Raw genomic sequence first — 17,089 nt, forward strand, 5'->3', positions numbered from 1 at the left:
TTTTCTGATTGTAAAAGTAATCTAAATTCATTATAGAAATTTTAGAAAATACAAAGCCACCAAAAGAAAATTAACTATAATTCTGTTATCCACATTTCCTTACTGGGGTCAGATAACCAGTGTTTTCCACTTTGCAATATACTGTGCATGGTTCCCTCCCCTACTGATATGCTACAATTTATTAGCCAGTTTGCTATTATTGGGACACTTTGGCGATGTCCTGAATTTCAGGGTGTGTGTCTGTGTACTAGAAATGTCATGGAGCTTGTCCTGCCCATGTTCCTGACCACCTGAGCTCTGCTGTTTGGATTAGATAGAAGGCCAGAGTCAGTCAGCCCATGACTTATTACTAGTGGTTTCATATGAGAAGATGCCCTGGGCCAAATTCCTTTTTTTGGAGAATATAAAATTAAGGAGGGTAATTAAGAGTGTGGGCAGAAACTGTAAGAATTTGTTGGGAGATGCTGTGAAGTAGGAGCTGGGGTAGAAGGGATGTGGCAGCCTTAAGCCATATACAAGAGATATGAGGGAGCAGGATTGTTGAGTAAGTTGAAGAAACCAACTCAGAGGAGAGAGAGAAGGAGAATATATGATTGACTGATTAGCCCATGAAAAAGACAGGTGGGTGGGCCTTCAAGTTACTTCACTTTCTCCCAAGTTTTCAGTTCCAATTCTGTTTCTCACTTCTCTTTACAAGAAGATCCATATATTTTTGGTCCTGTCCTTGCAACTAAATAAACTTGATCGTTGCAGCTGTTATAAACAATGATAAGAGATATATACATTTAAGTTTTTGATAGTGCAATTTCCCTTTCAATAAGGTGGTAATAATCTATATCCCAGCCTAGGCAGCAGAGGAAGACTCTGTCTCAAAAAAAAAAAAAAAATTGTGCTGAAAGGCTCATGACAAAAACTACTCCCTGACATGCTCTTATCTAATCTGCCAGTCTAGACGCCTAGAAGCAACTGTGGTTACTTCTGTTAATTACCTCCCTGTTTTAAATTAGGGCCGGGCACGGTGGCTCATGCCTGTAATCCCAGCACTTTGGGAGGCTGAGGTGGGCGGATCACTTGAAGTCAGGAGTTCGAGACTAGCCTGATCAACATGGTGAAACCTCATCTCTACAGAAAATACAAAAACTAGCCAGTGTGGTGGTGCATGCCTGTAGTCCTAACTACTCAGGAGGCTGAGACAGGAGAATCGCTTGAACCTGGGAGGCACAGGTTGCAGTGAGCCGAGATTATGCCACTGTACTCCAGCCTGGGCAACAAAGTGAGACTCCCATCTAAAAATAAAGTAAAATAAAATAAAATAAAATAGTATGCTATTTCTAGATTTATCTATTTTAGACATTATCCACTAGTTTTATTTTTGATAGATAAGAATTCAATTTTCTTATGCAAATCCCAGTTTCCCTGCTGTACCTTTTCAAAATAAGTGCTTAATATTTACATAATTAATATTGGGGTGTTATTGAATGAGTCCACAACATCTCACAGTTCACTGGGCATATTCCAGACGAGGTGAGAGAAAACAGGGGAGGCTAAACAATTGGAGATCAAAGGATCATTTTTATTAGGAAGAAAGCATGTAACATGACTTAAGTAGATAGCAAAAATGGGCTTCCTAATGCTGCCCTACACAATTAAACTTACCTGTCCAGCCTTACCTGCGAAGTTTAACTGCATGGTTGAAAGGGCAGACCAGAATACACCCTTTCTGCCACCTCAGCTTACTACTAGCTGGCACCACAGGTGTAACCAGCATGCCTGGCTAATTTTTTTTAATTTTTCTGTAGAGACAGGATCTTGCTATGTTGCCTAGGCTGGTCTTCAGCTCCTGGGCTCAAGCGATTCTCCCTCCTCAGCCTCCCAAAGTGCTGAGATTACAGGTGTGAGCCACTGCACCTAGCTGGGCATCTTTCCATGTCTTTATTAGATCCATGTATTTTTTTCTGAGAAGTTCATATTGATATCTCTTTTTCTATTAGCTTGCCATTTTTTGAGCCTTCTCATATGAGAAGAATATTAACTGTCAGTCAGTTACATCTATGTAAATATGATCAACAATTTGACATAAGCCTATTTTAAAATATCATGAATTTTTTTTTTTTTTTTTGGAGCCTCACTCTGTCACCCAGGCTGGAGTGCAGTGGTGCAATCTCAGTGCAACCTCCGCCTCCCAGGCTCAAGTGGTTTTTGTGCCTCAGCCTCCCCAGTAGCTGGGATTACAGGCATCTGCCACCACGTCTGGCTAATTTGTGTGTTTTTAGTAGAGACGGGGTTTCGCCATATTGGCCAGACTGGTCTCGAATTCCTAACCTCAAGTGATCTGCCTGCCTTGGCCTCCAAAAGTGTTGGGATTACAGGCGTGAGCCATGGCATCCGGCCTTAAAATATCATGAAATTATATCAGTCTTATCTGTTTTGTCTTGGTTTCATGTCATGTTTAGAAAAGCTTTTTGTATCTCAGTATAATATGAATATCTGGCTTTTATTGGCACAATTTATTAACATTTCATCCTATTTCTCTGATCTTATTGCTGCTGCTAAATATTTTCTTGATATTTTCTACTTTATCTTCCTCTTGCAGTATTACACAAATTATTTATTTGTGTGTGGGGTGTGTGTGTGTGTGCACATACACTTTGGTAGTTGTATGTCTTTCTATTCTGCTTGTTTACTTAATAACAAAAAAAAGAATATATTTTTCTCAAAGTTGTCGTGATTAAAAATAGTATCTACTGATTGTTTCAGTGTAAGCTATACCACTATTACTTCCAAACCCCCATGTCCCAGTTTTTACTTGGTAGGAAAAATATTGGCTTTAGATTCCAGGTTATTATTAACATATATCAATGTATTTTTAAGACCTTTTGTCTTTCTGGATTTTATTGCTAACTGCATAGTTTTCTAGCTATGACAATAATATTTATGTACAAGAAAGGATAGCAAGTGGTTGGTGTGTGTACATGGACTGATACACCTTGACCCAAACTGACACGCCGTTGAAACCATATACCACACGTTCTGTACAGCTGTAACTTTGTAACTGTTGGTTTAATCTATGAGTCTAACACCCGAGTTTTCACACGGCAGATAGGATCCTGTCCCTTCTGGTATGTACCAAAGCCTAGACTGGACAGTTTGAGCAGACTGACAACTTGGTACTTCTTCAGATCTGTATTCTTTATATATTTATTCAACATTTATTTCCAGGACAAGCTAAATGTGGGGTAGGGGGAAAAGTGGAAAAGAAGAACTCCTCACCTTCATTTTTATTGTCCCAGGTAGTTCAATTTTGCTCCCCACTTGCATCCTGAAATCAGTAAACCAGAAGTCCTATAGTCAACTTTGCTCTACTTGATGCGTGGTGGTTGTTGGTGGTGGCCATGGGTGGTAGGGGTAGTGGTAGTAGTATGTGAGAGGATGGTCTTACCTTCCCACTGTGAGAGTTTTTTTTTTTTTTTTTTTTTTTTTTTTGAGGCAGGGTCTCGCTCTTTGACCCAGGCTGGAGTGCAGTGGAGTGCAGATCTTGGCTCACTGCAGCCTCTGCCTCCTGGGTTCAAACGATTCTGCTGCCTCCCAAGTAGCTGGAATTACAAGCTTGCACCACCATGCCCGGCTAGTTTTTGTGATTTTAGTGGAGATGGGGGTTTCACCATGTTGGCCAGGCTGGTCTTGAACTCCTGGCCTCAAGTGATTCACCCACCTCGGCCTCCCAAAGTGCTGGGATTACAGGCGTGAGCCACTGCACCCGGTCCCCACTGTGAGAGTTTTTGGGTGTATTCCTTTCAGTTTGATTTTTCCCATTCCACAAGGTAAACACTGCCAATCAGAACACCCTTTCTCTGGAGGACTTGGAATTTTCCTGCCCCTTAAAGTAAATCTGCCAGTTATTAACACATTTCATCTTATTTAACACTTCAGGTGTCCGCTATGAATCAATTATTGACAGGAAAATCTTCTTTTAACTGGTAGGGAAACTCTTGGTAAATATCTCCTCTGAAGACTTACGGATGTAAGAAAAAAGTATTTTGAAATCTTTATTCAGGAGTAGTGCATGGCTAGAGGACACATGAGGAGTGACTTACTGTAGAATCTTCTGTAATTTTGGAATTTTAAATCATATATGTCCTATTTAAAAATTAATGGAAAGTTGGAGGAAACAGTGTTTGGAGATCTTTTGACTTTAAAACTACAATTCTGTTTAAACCTGTGTATTTTTTAGAGTGGTAAGGCTATCGATATTTCGTTGTAGGTTTGTTCTCTAATTGTTCTTTATTTCATTTGAGCATTTAAATATTCTGATCTTGTACACAAGATCAGTTGGTTAGTTACCTAATAAAATTTTAAAATAGCACTCAACAGTCTTTTAAAACGTTGGTCTTCTTTTTTTCCTCTAACATCACAACAGAGCAGTTTTCACAAAGATGTCAACTAAAAAATTTCTAAAATGTGTTGAGCTGATTTCTTTAGATCTTAGGTTTAATATTTTTTTCTGAGGTAATGGTTTTTATCTCTCAGTAGCTAGGATTCATTTCTGTTTCATATCTCATCATATGAACTAGAATTTCTTGAACCATGTAAGATTATAACTTATTTTCAACAGTGCTTTTAATAGAAATATCTAATCATGGTACTAGAAAACAGATTTTATCTTGTCAACAAAGTACCCTTTTATTTTTGAAAGAATTTTAAAAATTAAAATGAGTTTTAAATATTATCCTTTTGATATCTGTCATAGTAACAACACTTTATGAGAGGTGTAATAGAAATTAGACCTTCTATCCTTGAAACTTTCTTGTAGTCCTGGGGTTAACTCTATCTAGTTACTTTTGATTTGAAAAAGTCTATTTGTGAATATTTTATTTAGGGTCTTCACATCAATATTCACATGGAAGGATAGATAATAGTTTTATCTTCGTTTTTGGTCTTTATGTCATCTTTGTGTTTTTTGATAATTAATTTTGTATCAATTAATTAATGCCACTTATTTTTCTGCATTTTTAAAAATATAATATGGGAATTAATGGTTCCTTGAAAGTTTGAAAGAATTCTGCAATGAAATAATCTGTACCCAGGTCTTTTTTCTGGGTACTTTTTAATGACTGTGCTCAATCTTTCTTTACTTAGTTCATTTTTTTTTTTTCAGATCTGTAGAAACTTCCAGTGTGTAGATGCTTCTGTTCTGAATTATGACTGTGATGTTCAGAAAAAGTGTCATGGACATGGGGTAGGTAATGTTTTCTTTTGGCTTGTTCCTGAAAGTAGTGCTAAATAATGAGAAATCTCAGGACTAGATGAGAGTTCCCAGGATTTTCAGATGTTGGGGAATTTAGATTCCTGATAAAATTTTCATTCTTAAACAGTGTCAGTAAGCTTGTATGAATTTAGTCCTTTCTCTTGGTTTCCATTCTTGAGTTGATGATATAGAGCAACATTCACAATTAACAAAAGTGGTATTTTGATTGTTTTGAAGGTATGTAATAGCAATAAGAATTGTCACTGTGAAAATGGCTGGGCTCCCCCAAATTGTGAGACTAAAGGATACGGAGGAAGTGTGGACAGTGGACCTACATACAATGGCAAGTAATATAGAAGAAAATTAGTGTGATCTCCCAGTGGCCCAAGGCATAAATTGGGCATCCTCGTACCTCTCCCTCACTTCCCACATCAGTTATACATTTAATTATGTTGATTCAGCCTCCTAAATTCCTTGTGACTGTTTCCATTTTTCTCATCCCCATTTATTACTTTCAATTTCTTGCCTGGACATACATCATAGCCTCTTACGTAGGCTCCCTATTTTTCATCTTGCTTCCTATAATCCATGTTTCACTCTACATTACAGTTTCAGTGTTTTCCTTCAAGAATTCAGTTTTGATTTTGTCAGTGTCTTGCTTTAATTCAGTGCATCTGCATTGCTATTAGAATGAAGTCCACAACTCCTTAACATGGGTTAAATGCCCTGCATGACTTGCCCCTAGCTTGCCTTTCAAGCCTCATTTCACTATGTTGAAGACATATTGTAACTTCTTTGATTTCCTGTACTAGGCTACTGTCTTTTACCTGTGGGCTTTCATACCGTATTATTTTCACATTGTTGGCCCTTGGCTAATTGCTATTTAGGTTTCAGATTATACCTCATTTTCTAAAGAAAGTTTCCCCTGGCTGCTTAAATCTAAATTATCATTTCCTTCTATTGCTTTTCTAGTACTGTTAGCACTATCTGTTAGCACTAATTGCTATACTAATTACTGATTTGCCTTTTAAAATTCCCTGATAGACCATGAGCTCCCAGTTTATCGGTATCTTTCTAGTGACATCATATGCTTTTTTTCTCTTGGGTAACTACCAGCTAGAATGACTAGTCATATAGTAGGTGTATGTTAAGCTTTTAAAGAAACTGCCAAACTGTTTCCCAACGTGGCTATACCAGTTTACATCCTTACTAGCTGTATATGAGAGAATTCCCCCAATTTCCCCACATCCTCTCTAACAGTTGCTATTGTCAGTCTTTTTAATTTTTAGCCATTCCGGTAGGTATGTAGTGGTATTTCAATGTGGTTTTAATTTGCATTTCTCTAATTACTAATGATGTTGAGCATCTTTTCTTGTACTTATTTGCCATCTACATATCTTCTTTGGTTATGTGTCTGTTTAAATCTTTTTTCCAGTTTTTAATGGATTGTCTTAATGAGTTTTGAAAGTTCTTTGCATGTCACTGATTCAAGTATTCAAGTTCTTTATGAAATATGTGCCTTGTATATATTTTCTCTTAGTCTGCTTACTTTGGGTTTCATTTGTTCTTTTTCTAGTTTCTTAAGGTGGAGGATGAGGTCATCTTTTTTTTTTTCTGATACAGACATTTTATTGCTATCAGTTTTCCTCTAATTCAGAAATTTTGACATGTTATACCTTCATGTTCATTCAGTTCTGAATACCTTCTAATATGCTTTTTTTTTCTTTGACTTACAGGTTATTTAGATATGTGCTATTTCTTTTGAAATACCTGTGGATTTTTTAGTTATCTTAATGTTACTAATTTAAATTTTACTGTAGCAAGAGAACATATTGTGTATGACTTGAATCCTTTTTTTTTTAAACTTGTCTTGTAGCCCAGAATGTGGTTTATCTTAGTAAAAGTTCTGTGTGCACTTGAAAAGAATGCGTATTCTACTTTTCTTAGGTGGAATATTCTGTAAGTTATTAGTTCATTTCAGTTAATAGGTAGTCGGATCTTTCATATCCTTACTGATTTTCTGGTCTACTTACTCTGTCAGTTATTGAGAGGAATATTGAGTTCTTTGGCTATAACTGCCAATTTGCCTATTTCTCTTAATAGTTCTATCAATTTTTGCTTTATTTATTATGATGTTCTGTTATTAGGTACATAAACACTTAGAATTATTCTATCCTCTTTGTAAATTGACTCTTTATCCTTATGAAATAGCCTTCTTTTTCCCTAGTAATATTCTCTGCCCTGCAATGAGATATTGTTAATATAGCTACTCCAGATTCCTATTAATTAGTCAGCATGGAAAATCTTTTCCCATCCTTTTACTTTTAATTTCTTTATATCATACTATAGTAATTAGTACATATAGTTGGATCTTACTTTTTATCTAATCTGCCATTCTCTGTCTTTCAATTAAGTTGTTTTGATAATTTATATTTAACTTGACTATTGATGTGTTTATGTTTAAATTTACTGTCTTGATATTTTCCATCAGTCTCCGTTGTAGTGATATTGTAACACTTCAGTATATTTCCATTTCTCTCATTTTGTGCCATTGTTGTCACATGTTTTACTTCTACTAATGTTATAAATCCCACAATTCATTGTTATTCATTTTGCTTTGAACAGTTGATTATCTTTCAGAGACTTAATGGTAGAAAAAGTCTTTATATTTACCCATATAATTACCATTTCTGGTGTTTTTCATTTATGTAAATTTGCATTTCAATCTGATTTAATTTCTGCTTGAAGGATTTCCTTTTACATTTCTTATAATACCAGTGTGCTAGTGACAAATATTTTTAGCTTTTGTATGTCTGAAAAAGTCTTTAATTTGCCTCGCTGCTTGAATAATAATTTAACTGGGCAAGGATTTTGGGTGATAGTTTTCCTCCCTTTTTACTTCTAAGGATAATTCCTTGTCTTCTGACTTGCATTGTTTTTCCTGAAAAATCTGCTATCATCCTTTTCTTTGTATATAATGTCTTCCGTATATGTCTTTTTCTAATCTCTGGTCACTTGTAATGTTTTGCTCTTTATCTCTGGTTTTTATATTGTGCCTTGGTGTAGTTGGGATTTTTTGAGCTTTTTGGATCTGTGCTTTTATAGTTTTCTTCAAATTTGGAAAATTTTTGGCCATCGTTTCTTCGAATATTTTTTTCTGTCTTCCTCTTTCTCCTCATTCAGGTCCTCCAATTTTATGTATATTCGGCTGCTTGGTGTTATTTCACATGTCACTGATTGGCTGTTGATTTTTTATTTTTGTTTTTTTTTTCTTAAATTTTAATTTAACTTTACTTTTTTTGAGACAGAGTCTTGCTCTATCACCCAGGCTGGAGTGCAGTGGTATGATCTTGGCTCATGGCAATCTCTGCCTCCGGGGTTCAAGCAATTCTTATGCCTCAGCCTCCTGAGTAGCTGGGACTACAGGCGTGTGCCACCACGCCTGGCTAACTTTTGTATTTTTAGTAGAGACAGGGTTTTACCCTGTTGGCCAGGCTGGTCTCAAAGTCCTGGCCTCAAATGATTCACCCACCTCAGCCTCCCAAAGTTCTGGGATTATAAGTGTGAGCCAGCACGCCTGGCTGGCTGTTGATTTTTAAAAATTACTCTTTATTCTCCATGTTTAATTTTGAGTAACTTCTGTTACTCTTCAAGTTTACATTTCTTGTGTGAAGTCTAATTTGCCATTAACTTGATCTAGTGTGTTTTTCATTTTAGACATTGTAGTTTTTATTTCTGGAAGTTCCATTTGTTTCTTTTATATATCTTTCATGACTCTACATAAGATGCTCAATCTTTACTTTTTTGAACAAATAGAATACAGTTGTAATAACTGCTAATGTCCTTGTCTACTAATTCTGTCATATGGGTAATTTCTCAGTTTTGATATTTTTCCCTCTTTTATTTTCTGTATTTTTGTAGGCCTTATACATTTTTATTAGATGCCAGAAGTTTTAAATCCTACTTTGTGGGTTATTGGATATTTTTGGATTTCTATTGATGAGGTTTGTACTAGTATGTTTGAGTTACGTCGACATAATTTGATCCTTCTGGGTCTTGCTTTTAAGCTTTTAAGGCAGGACCTGAATAGCATTTAGTCTAGGGCTGATTCTGCTGCATTACTGAGGCAAAACCACTTCTGTTTATCCTGCTTAGTACCACGTTAATTATGAGATTTCCCACTGAATTATAGGAGCAAGTACTCTTCCTAGTCCTGTGTGAGCTGTGGGGCTTATTTCCACCAATCTTTTCACATGGTTCTTTCTCCAGCTTCATGTGGTCTCCTTACATGCATATATCCATCAGCACCAATGCAGATCTTTCAGCTTTTTCTCTGTAGCTCTCTTCCCTTTGGTACTTTGCCTAGGAACTGTAGCTGCCTTGCCCTCTTCAGAATACCAGCTCCATCTCTTTAACTGAGGGAGACCACTGGGTTTTGCTTTGGTGCCCACACCCGAGTGTCTGTTAACTTTCTTTAGGCACTAACCTTGGACAATTCTAAGGCTCACATTTTTTTTTTCTGCCTCTCAGGGATCATTGCTCTTTGTTGCCTGATGTCCAGTGTCTTGAAAACTGTTGTTTCATATATTATGTCTGGTTTTCTGGTTATTTTAGATGGCAGAGTAAATCTGGTCCCTGTTATTCCACCTTGGCTATAACTGGAAGTCAGAACTATGGATTTTAATGGCTGTGTATCATTTCATCCAGTGGATGTGCTATAACTTCACTTAGCTGTTTTCTAATTATTTGACATTTAGATTGTTTCTAAGGTTTTGATAACTCACTGTTAACATTGTAGTGTACATGTTAATGTGTATGCATTTTTCCAATTGAAGAATCAATTGCCAGTAATGAGATTAGTTTGAAGAGAATAATCCTTTTTATGGTTCTTTTAGGAGTAAAAATTCCTAATAAATGATACATTTGTGTAATGCCACTAACAGTGTGAAGGTATCAGTTTCAAAATAATCTTGCCAGTGTTGAATGCTTTAATTTAAATTTTGTGTGATATAAAATGAAGCTTGCTTTAATTTTTTATACAGTTGACCATTGAACAATGCAAAGGTTAGGGGCTCCAACTCCCTGCATAGTTGAAAACCCATGTGTAACTTTTGGCTTCCCCAAAACTTAACTACGAATAGTCTGCTGTTGACTGGAAGATTTACCAATAATATAAACAGTTGATTACCATAGATTTTGTCGGTTATATGTATTATATACTGTATTATTATAATCAAGCTAGAGAAAAGCAAATTTATTAAGAAAATCATAAGAGAAAATATATATACTATTCATTAAGTGGAAGTAGATTATCATAAAGACCTTCATCCTCATCATCTTCCTGTAGAGTAGGCTGAGGAGGAGGAGGAAGAGGAGAGGTTGGTCTCAGGGGTGGCAGAAACACAAGATAGCCTGCATATAAGTGGACCTGCACAGTTCAAACCCACATTGTTCCAGGGCCAACTGTATTTTGATTTTCAGTTGGGATAAATATTGTTTCATATAGTTTTATACAACTTTTTTTTTTTTTTTGAGATGGAGTCTCGCTCTGTTGCCCAGGCTGGAGTGCAGTGGCGCAATCTCGGCTCCGCCTCCCGGGTTCATGCCATTCTCCTGCCTCAGCCTCCCGAGTGGCTGGGACTACAGGCGCCTGCCACCACGCCCAGCTAATTTTTTTTTGTATTTTTAGTAGAGATGGGGCTTCACCATGTTAGCCAGGATGGTCTCGATCTCCTGACCTTGTGATCCGCCTGCCTCGGCCTCCCAAAGCGCTGGGATTACAGGCGTGAGCCACTGCGCCCGGCCAGTTTTATACAACTTTTTACAGAAATTTCTGGTTCTTTTACAAACTTAAAATTATGAATCAGTTTACCACTCCCGTTTATATCTACTATATTGTTTCTCAAAAGAACACAGAACAGATAAAATACTTAAATAATTTGTAAAAGTTCTAATGAAACTTAAAATCTAGAAGGCATAAAAATAAGATTGATAAATTCAACTATACAAAAATAATAAACTTTTCCGTGGAGAAAAGCATAGTGCCATAGGTTAAAATGGGGAAAATATTTCCAACTTGTATCATGGACAAAGCTAATCTCTCTAATATATGAAGAACTTTTAGAAATTAAGAAGAAAAAAGCAAGAGTCCAATAGAAAAACAGTCAAAGGACTGAGCAGAAAAAAATAAATAATGTTTCCTTAAGAAAAAAGTGAGGCCAGGTGCGGTGGCTCACGCCTGTAATCCCAGCACTTAGTGAGGCCGAGGCGGGCAGATCATGAGGTCAGGAGTTGGAGACCATCCTGGCCAACATGGTGAAACCTGTCTCTACTAATAATACAAAAAAATTAGCTGGGCGTGGTGGCGCATACCTGTAATCCCAGCTACTCGGGAGGTGGAGGCAGCAGAATCGCTTGAACCCAGGAGGCAGAGGTTGCAGTGAGTGGAGATCGTGCCATTGCACTAGCCTGGGCAACAGGGTGAGACTCCATCTCGGGAAAAGAAAAGAAAAAAAAATTATCAACTCATAGTATAAAAAAATGTAAATTGAAATTCTATAAGAGAAAATTTTTCACCTGCCTGGTTGGCAAAAATCCGGAAGTTTGGCTCTGTGGGTGAGGCTATGGGGAATTCTTATATATTGCTTGTAATATTCTTATAAATTGTAACCATTACTATTGAAAGACAATTTGACAATACCTAAAAGAAATGATGAATGCACTTATTTATTGATACAGCATTTCTGCTTTAGGGAAATTATTCTGTAGTTATTATACCTGCACTAATATGATACAACATATGTGCAGGGTTATTCATTATAGCAGTTTTTTTGGTAGTAGCAAAGGATTGGAAAAATATAAGTGTTTATCAGTAGGGTACAAGTTAAATAAACTCTAGAACATCTTCACAATGGAGTTTCATATAGCTGTATGGAAAACGAGGAGGTCCACTATGTACAGATAAGTGGAAAAAAACTGATGCACCAAATGGTATATAAATAGTATGCTACCTTTTGTGTAAGAAAGTGTTGACAGTAGAAATGTATTTTGTTCTTGATTGTTTGCTCGAAGAAGTACTGTAAGGTTACAGAAGAAACTAATAAAAGTGGTTATTTTTGTGAAGGCAGAAGTAAAGCGGACAGGAATGAACTTTGTGGAAGACTTCTCAATGTATTCAATTAATATCAGTTTGATTTTTGAGTAATGTGAAAATTAATGTAAAGTGTTTATAATCATCTAGTATTTTCTGCGTAGTATGAGTTTGGTGACTGTTGATGTAAAATTCTTCTCTCTAGAAATGAATACTGCATTGAGGGACGGACTTCTGGTGTTCTTCTTCCTAATTGTTCCCCTTATTGTCTGTGCTATTTTTATCTTCATCAAGAGAGATCAACTGTGGAGAAGCTACTTCAGAAAGAAGAGATCACAAACATATGAGTACTTAGATTTTTTTCTTTTAATTCCTATATTAAATATATACATACATTTTCTGAGACAGAATCTCGACTTCCCTGGGCTCAGGTGATTCCCCCTGCCTCAGCCTTCCAAGTAGTTGGGATTACAGGCATGCCACCACACCCAGTTAATCTTTGTATTTTTTTGTAGAGATGGGGTTTCGCCATGTTGCCCGGGCTGGTCTTGAACTTTTTGAAGCCATCCATCTGCCTCAGCCTGCCAAAGTGCAGGGATTACTGGAGTGAGCCTCCACGCTCAGCCTATATTAAATAATTTATAAAGTATTAATGCTGATAGTCATATCACCAGAGATTGGTAATCCTCTAAAATAGGGTTCTAAGTTATTTCTCTGACCTTTGACATGATTAGCATGGGTTGAAAGGTGGTGGTGACCAAGCCACCTCTTTTAATGGGGAGGAGAAAGGCTTATGTTGGTCAGCCTTTAGGCTGCTGAAAGTGACCCTCAGGGTTCATTTTGCTTAACACCAATTTCTGATAGAGGACTAAGTAGATACTTCGTATCATACTTCCAACTGACCAGTCTATGCAAATAACTCCCCCATCTGCATTTTTGAAGTTTGAGTTCCATAACTACAGCTATCTTTCATACATCTCCACTGCACTGATTTGCTGTCCCTTCAGCATGTCTAAAACTTACCTATTACCTTTCCAGCCAATCCATTCACTACCCTTGGATTTCCTAATTTTTAAAATGACTACTTGGTAACCTGAGAATATGCTTTTACTCTTCTCTGATTTTAGGAAGACTTGAGAAAAGTTAGGGAACATTGGCCTAATTGACCAAATTTCACAATTTCTTAAAATTTCAGTTTAATTATAAAATGTGGTTAGTAATGCTTTCTAATACCATAAGGATTAAAAATACGTGAAAGCTGTTAAAATGCCATAAAAATTTAAACCGTATCATGATTATCATCCCCACCACTACCAACATCATTATTCTGTATTTGGGAAAATGCAAAATGTGTGTAATATTTCATGTAGAAATGTTTTTATCTTAATTTAGATCAAAAGTAATTGTATCTTTCAGGTCAGATGGCAAAAATCAAGCAAACCCTTCTAGACAGCCGGGGAGTGTTCCTCGACATGTTTCTCCAGTGACACCTCCCAGAGAAGTTGTAAGTATAAAATGAAAAATTATTTTTCTTTACTGTATTAAAGGATCAAATGCTTAAGGATTAAAAACACAGTTATATAGCTATAGCTAGAAACATAGATACCTTCTTAAGAATTCAAGAGTATTGTAGGTGGTCCCTGAGTTTTTTGTTTTTGTTTTCGAGACAGAGCCTTGCTCTGTTGCCCGGGGTGGAGTACTGTGGCACAATTGTGTCTCATTGCAACCTCTGCCTCCCAGTTTCAAATGATTTCGTGCCTCAGCCTCCCAAGTAGCTGGGATTACAGGTGTGTACCACCACGCCTGGCTAATTTTTGTATTTTTCATAGAGACGGGGTCTCACCGCATTGGCCAGGCTGGTCTTGAACTCCTGACCTCAAGTGATCCACCCGCCTTGGCCTCCCAAAGTGCTGGGATTACAGGTATGAGCCACTGTGCCCTGCCCCTTGAGTTCTTTAAAGGAAAACCAGCGGAGTCCTTGGCTCAGAGGACACAGAAAAAGACAGCTGGACATTAGGAATGCCTTGCCTAGCAACCAGGATTGGGAAATGACATGGGACGTATGCTATCACTGCTTTTTTCTGTGTCTGCTCTTTTCCTATTTTCAATACCTGTCTCCATCTCCCTATGGGATGTTACCAAAGACCTGGTGCTGAGCTCTTGGATCGGCCTAATTGTCTAAGCTGTAGGACTGATAGTCACTGTTCTGCAAGTGTATTAGGGAGTGTTTAGATCATGATATACTTTTATTGAGTGTTTAGATCATGATATACTTTTATTGATCTGCATGTATCCCTAAGCAATATGTAATTTTTTAATGTTTTAAAACTTTTAAGAACGTTTTATTTGATAATTTGCACATATATCTGCAACCTGTTTTTCCCCTTAATGTCACTTTGTGATTTATCTCTATTGATAGATATAGCTGTGATACATTCATTTTCACTGTTGAAAATGATTAGAAATCCTTCATTTTTTAATATATTTATACACACACACACACACACACACACACACACACACACACACACAATCTCCCTATTCCACCCCCTTTATCTTTATAAAAAGGAGACAAAAATCGTTAGGCCCTTTCTCCTCTTAACCATGTATCTTGGAGATTTTTCCATGTTGTTATGTATACAGGATGGCCACAAAGGCCGTATGCATGCTAGTTCAAAATTATCTGTATACTCTTCTTCATCATTGCCATATATGTATATATTTCTTATTTGGTTTTGGCAAAATATATATAAAATTTGCCATTTTAACCATTGTTTTCAAGATTTTTTTGTAAATTTAACAGTAGTGGTAAAAAAAAACCCACTAATATTTACCATCTTAACAATTTTTACATGTATAGTGCAGTACTCCTAAGAATATTTACCTATGTTTTCTTTTAGTAGTTTTATAGTTTCAGGTCTTATGTTTAAATCTTTAATCCAGTTTGAGTTGATTTTTGTATATGGTATGAAATACCAGTTCATTTTCATTTTTCTTCATGTGGATATGAAGTTGTCCCAACACTATTAATTGAAGTGACTGTCCCTTCTTCATTGTGTATTCTTGGCACCTTCGTTGAAGATTAGCTGACCATAAAGTTGTGGATTTGGGGTTCTCTATTCTGTTCCATTTGTCTTTATGTCTGTTTTATGCCAGTAGTATGCCGTTTTAATTAGTATAGCTTTGCAGTATATTTTGAAATTTGGTAATGTGATGCTTCTAGCTTTGTTCTTTTTGCTCAAGATTGGTTTAGTGATTCTGGGTCTTTTGTGGTTCCATATGAATTTTAGGATTTTTTCTATTGTTACGAAAATTGTCATTGGAATATTAATAGATATTGCATTGAATCTGTAGTTTGCTGTGGTTATTTTAATATTAACTCTTCCAGTCAGTGAGCATGGGATATCTTTCCATTTATTTATGTCTTCAATTCCTTTCATCAATGTTTCATAGATTTCCTTGTACAGATACTTATTTTTTGTGGTTAAATTTATTCCTATATTATTTATGTATGTATTTTTGATGTCATTCTAAATGGAATTTTTTTTCTGGATTTCTTTTTCAGATAGCTTGTTGTAGTGTATAGAAATACTAGTGATTTTCATATGTTGATTTTGTATTATGCAACTTTAGTGAATTCATTAGTTCTAACAGTTTTTTGGTTGACTCTTTAGGGTTTTCTATATAAAAGACCATGTCATCTGCAAACAAGGACAGTTTTACTTCTTCCTTTCCAATTTGGATGTCTTTTATTTCTTTTTCTTGCCCAACTGCTCTGGTTAGAACTTCTAGTACTATATTGAGTAGAAGTGGTAGGAGTGGACATCCTTGTCTTATTCCTGATCTTAGAGGAAAAGCTTTCAGTTTTTCATTGTTCAGTATGATGTTAGCTGTGGGCGTGTGATGTACAGCCTTTATTGTTCTGAGGTTCATTATTTCTTTCTTTCTTTTTCTTTGTTTTTGAGATAGAGTCTCGCTCTGTCACCCAGGCTGCAGTGCAGTGGCACGATCTCGGCTTACTGCAACCTCTTTCTCACAGGTTCAAGTGATTCTCCTGCCTCAGCCTCCTGAGTAGCTGGGATTACAGGCATGTGCCACCCAGCCCAGCTAATTTTTATATTTTTAGTAGAGAGACAGGGTTTTGCCATATTGGCCAGGCTGGTCTTGAACTCCGGACCTCAGGTGATCCACCTGCCTCGGCCTCCCAAAGTGCTGGGATTACAGGCGTGAGCCACCATGCCTGGCCCAGTTTGTTCTTTCTATACAAATTTGTTGAGAGTTTTTATCATGAAAGAATGTTGAAATTTGTCAAATGCTTTTCCCTCATTTCTTAAAATGATCACATGGTTTTTGTTAGTTTATGTTCTTCATTTCTGTTTTTTGTTTGTTAATGTTGTTATTTATTGATTTGAATATGTTAAACCATCCTCGCATCCCCAGAATAAATCCCACTTGGTCATCGGGAAATATCCTTTTATGTGCTGCTGAATTCAGTTTGCTAGTATTTTGTTGAAGATTTTTGCATCTGTGTTCATAAAGGATATTGGCCTGTAATTTTCTTTTCTTGTGGTGTCCTTGTCTGGCTTTGGTTTCAGGGTAATGCTGGCCTTGTAAAATGAGTTTGGAAATATTCCTTCCTCTTCAAGTGTTGGGAAGAGTTTGAGAAGGATTGCATTAGTTCTTCTTTAAATGTTTGGTAGAATTCATCTGTGACTTTATCAGGTCCTGAGTTTCTTTAATGGGAGACTTTTTAA

The 17,089-nt window shown here is 36.6% G+C and overlaps 1 protein-coding gene across 1 annotated transcript in view; it reads left to right on the forward strand.

Annotated features, from left to right (window-relative positions):
* ADAM9 (ADAM metallopeptidase domain 9) overlaps positions 1 to 17,089 on the forward strand; it is a 108,314-nt gene that overhangs the window by 80,819 nt on the left and 10,406 nt on the right. The window contains exons 17-20 of the mRNA XM_003830708.7: positions 5,156 to 5,236; positions 5,483 to 5,588; positions 12,541 to 12,682; positions 13,752 to 13,839. Of these exons, the coding sequence (XP_003830756.1) occupies positions 5,156 to 5,236; positions 5,483 to 5,588; positions 12,541 to 12,682; positions 13,752 to 13,839 (417 nt within the window). The remainder of the gene's footprint in view (positions 1 to 5,155; positions 5,237 to 5,482; positions 5,589 to 12,540; positions 12,683 to 13,751; positions 13,840 to 17,089) is intronic.

Source organism: Pan paniscus, chromosome 7 (assembly GCF_029289425.2).
Source record: "Pan paniscus chromosome 7, NHGRI_mPanPan1-v2.0_pri, whole genome shotgun sequence".
Classification (NCBI taxonomy): domain Eukaryota; kingdom Metazoa; phylum Chordata; class Mammalia; order Primates; family Hominidae; genus Pan; species Pan paniscus.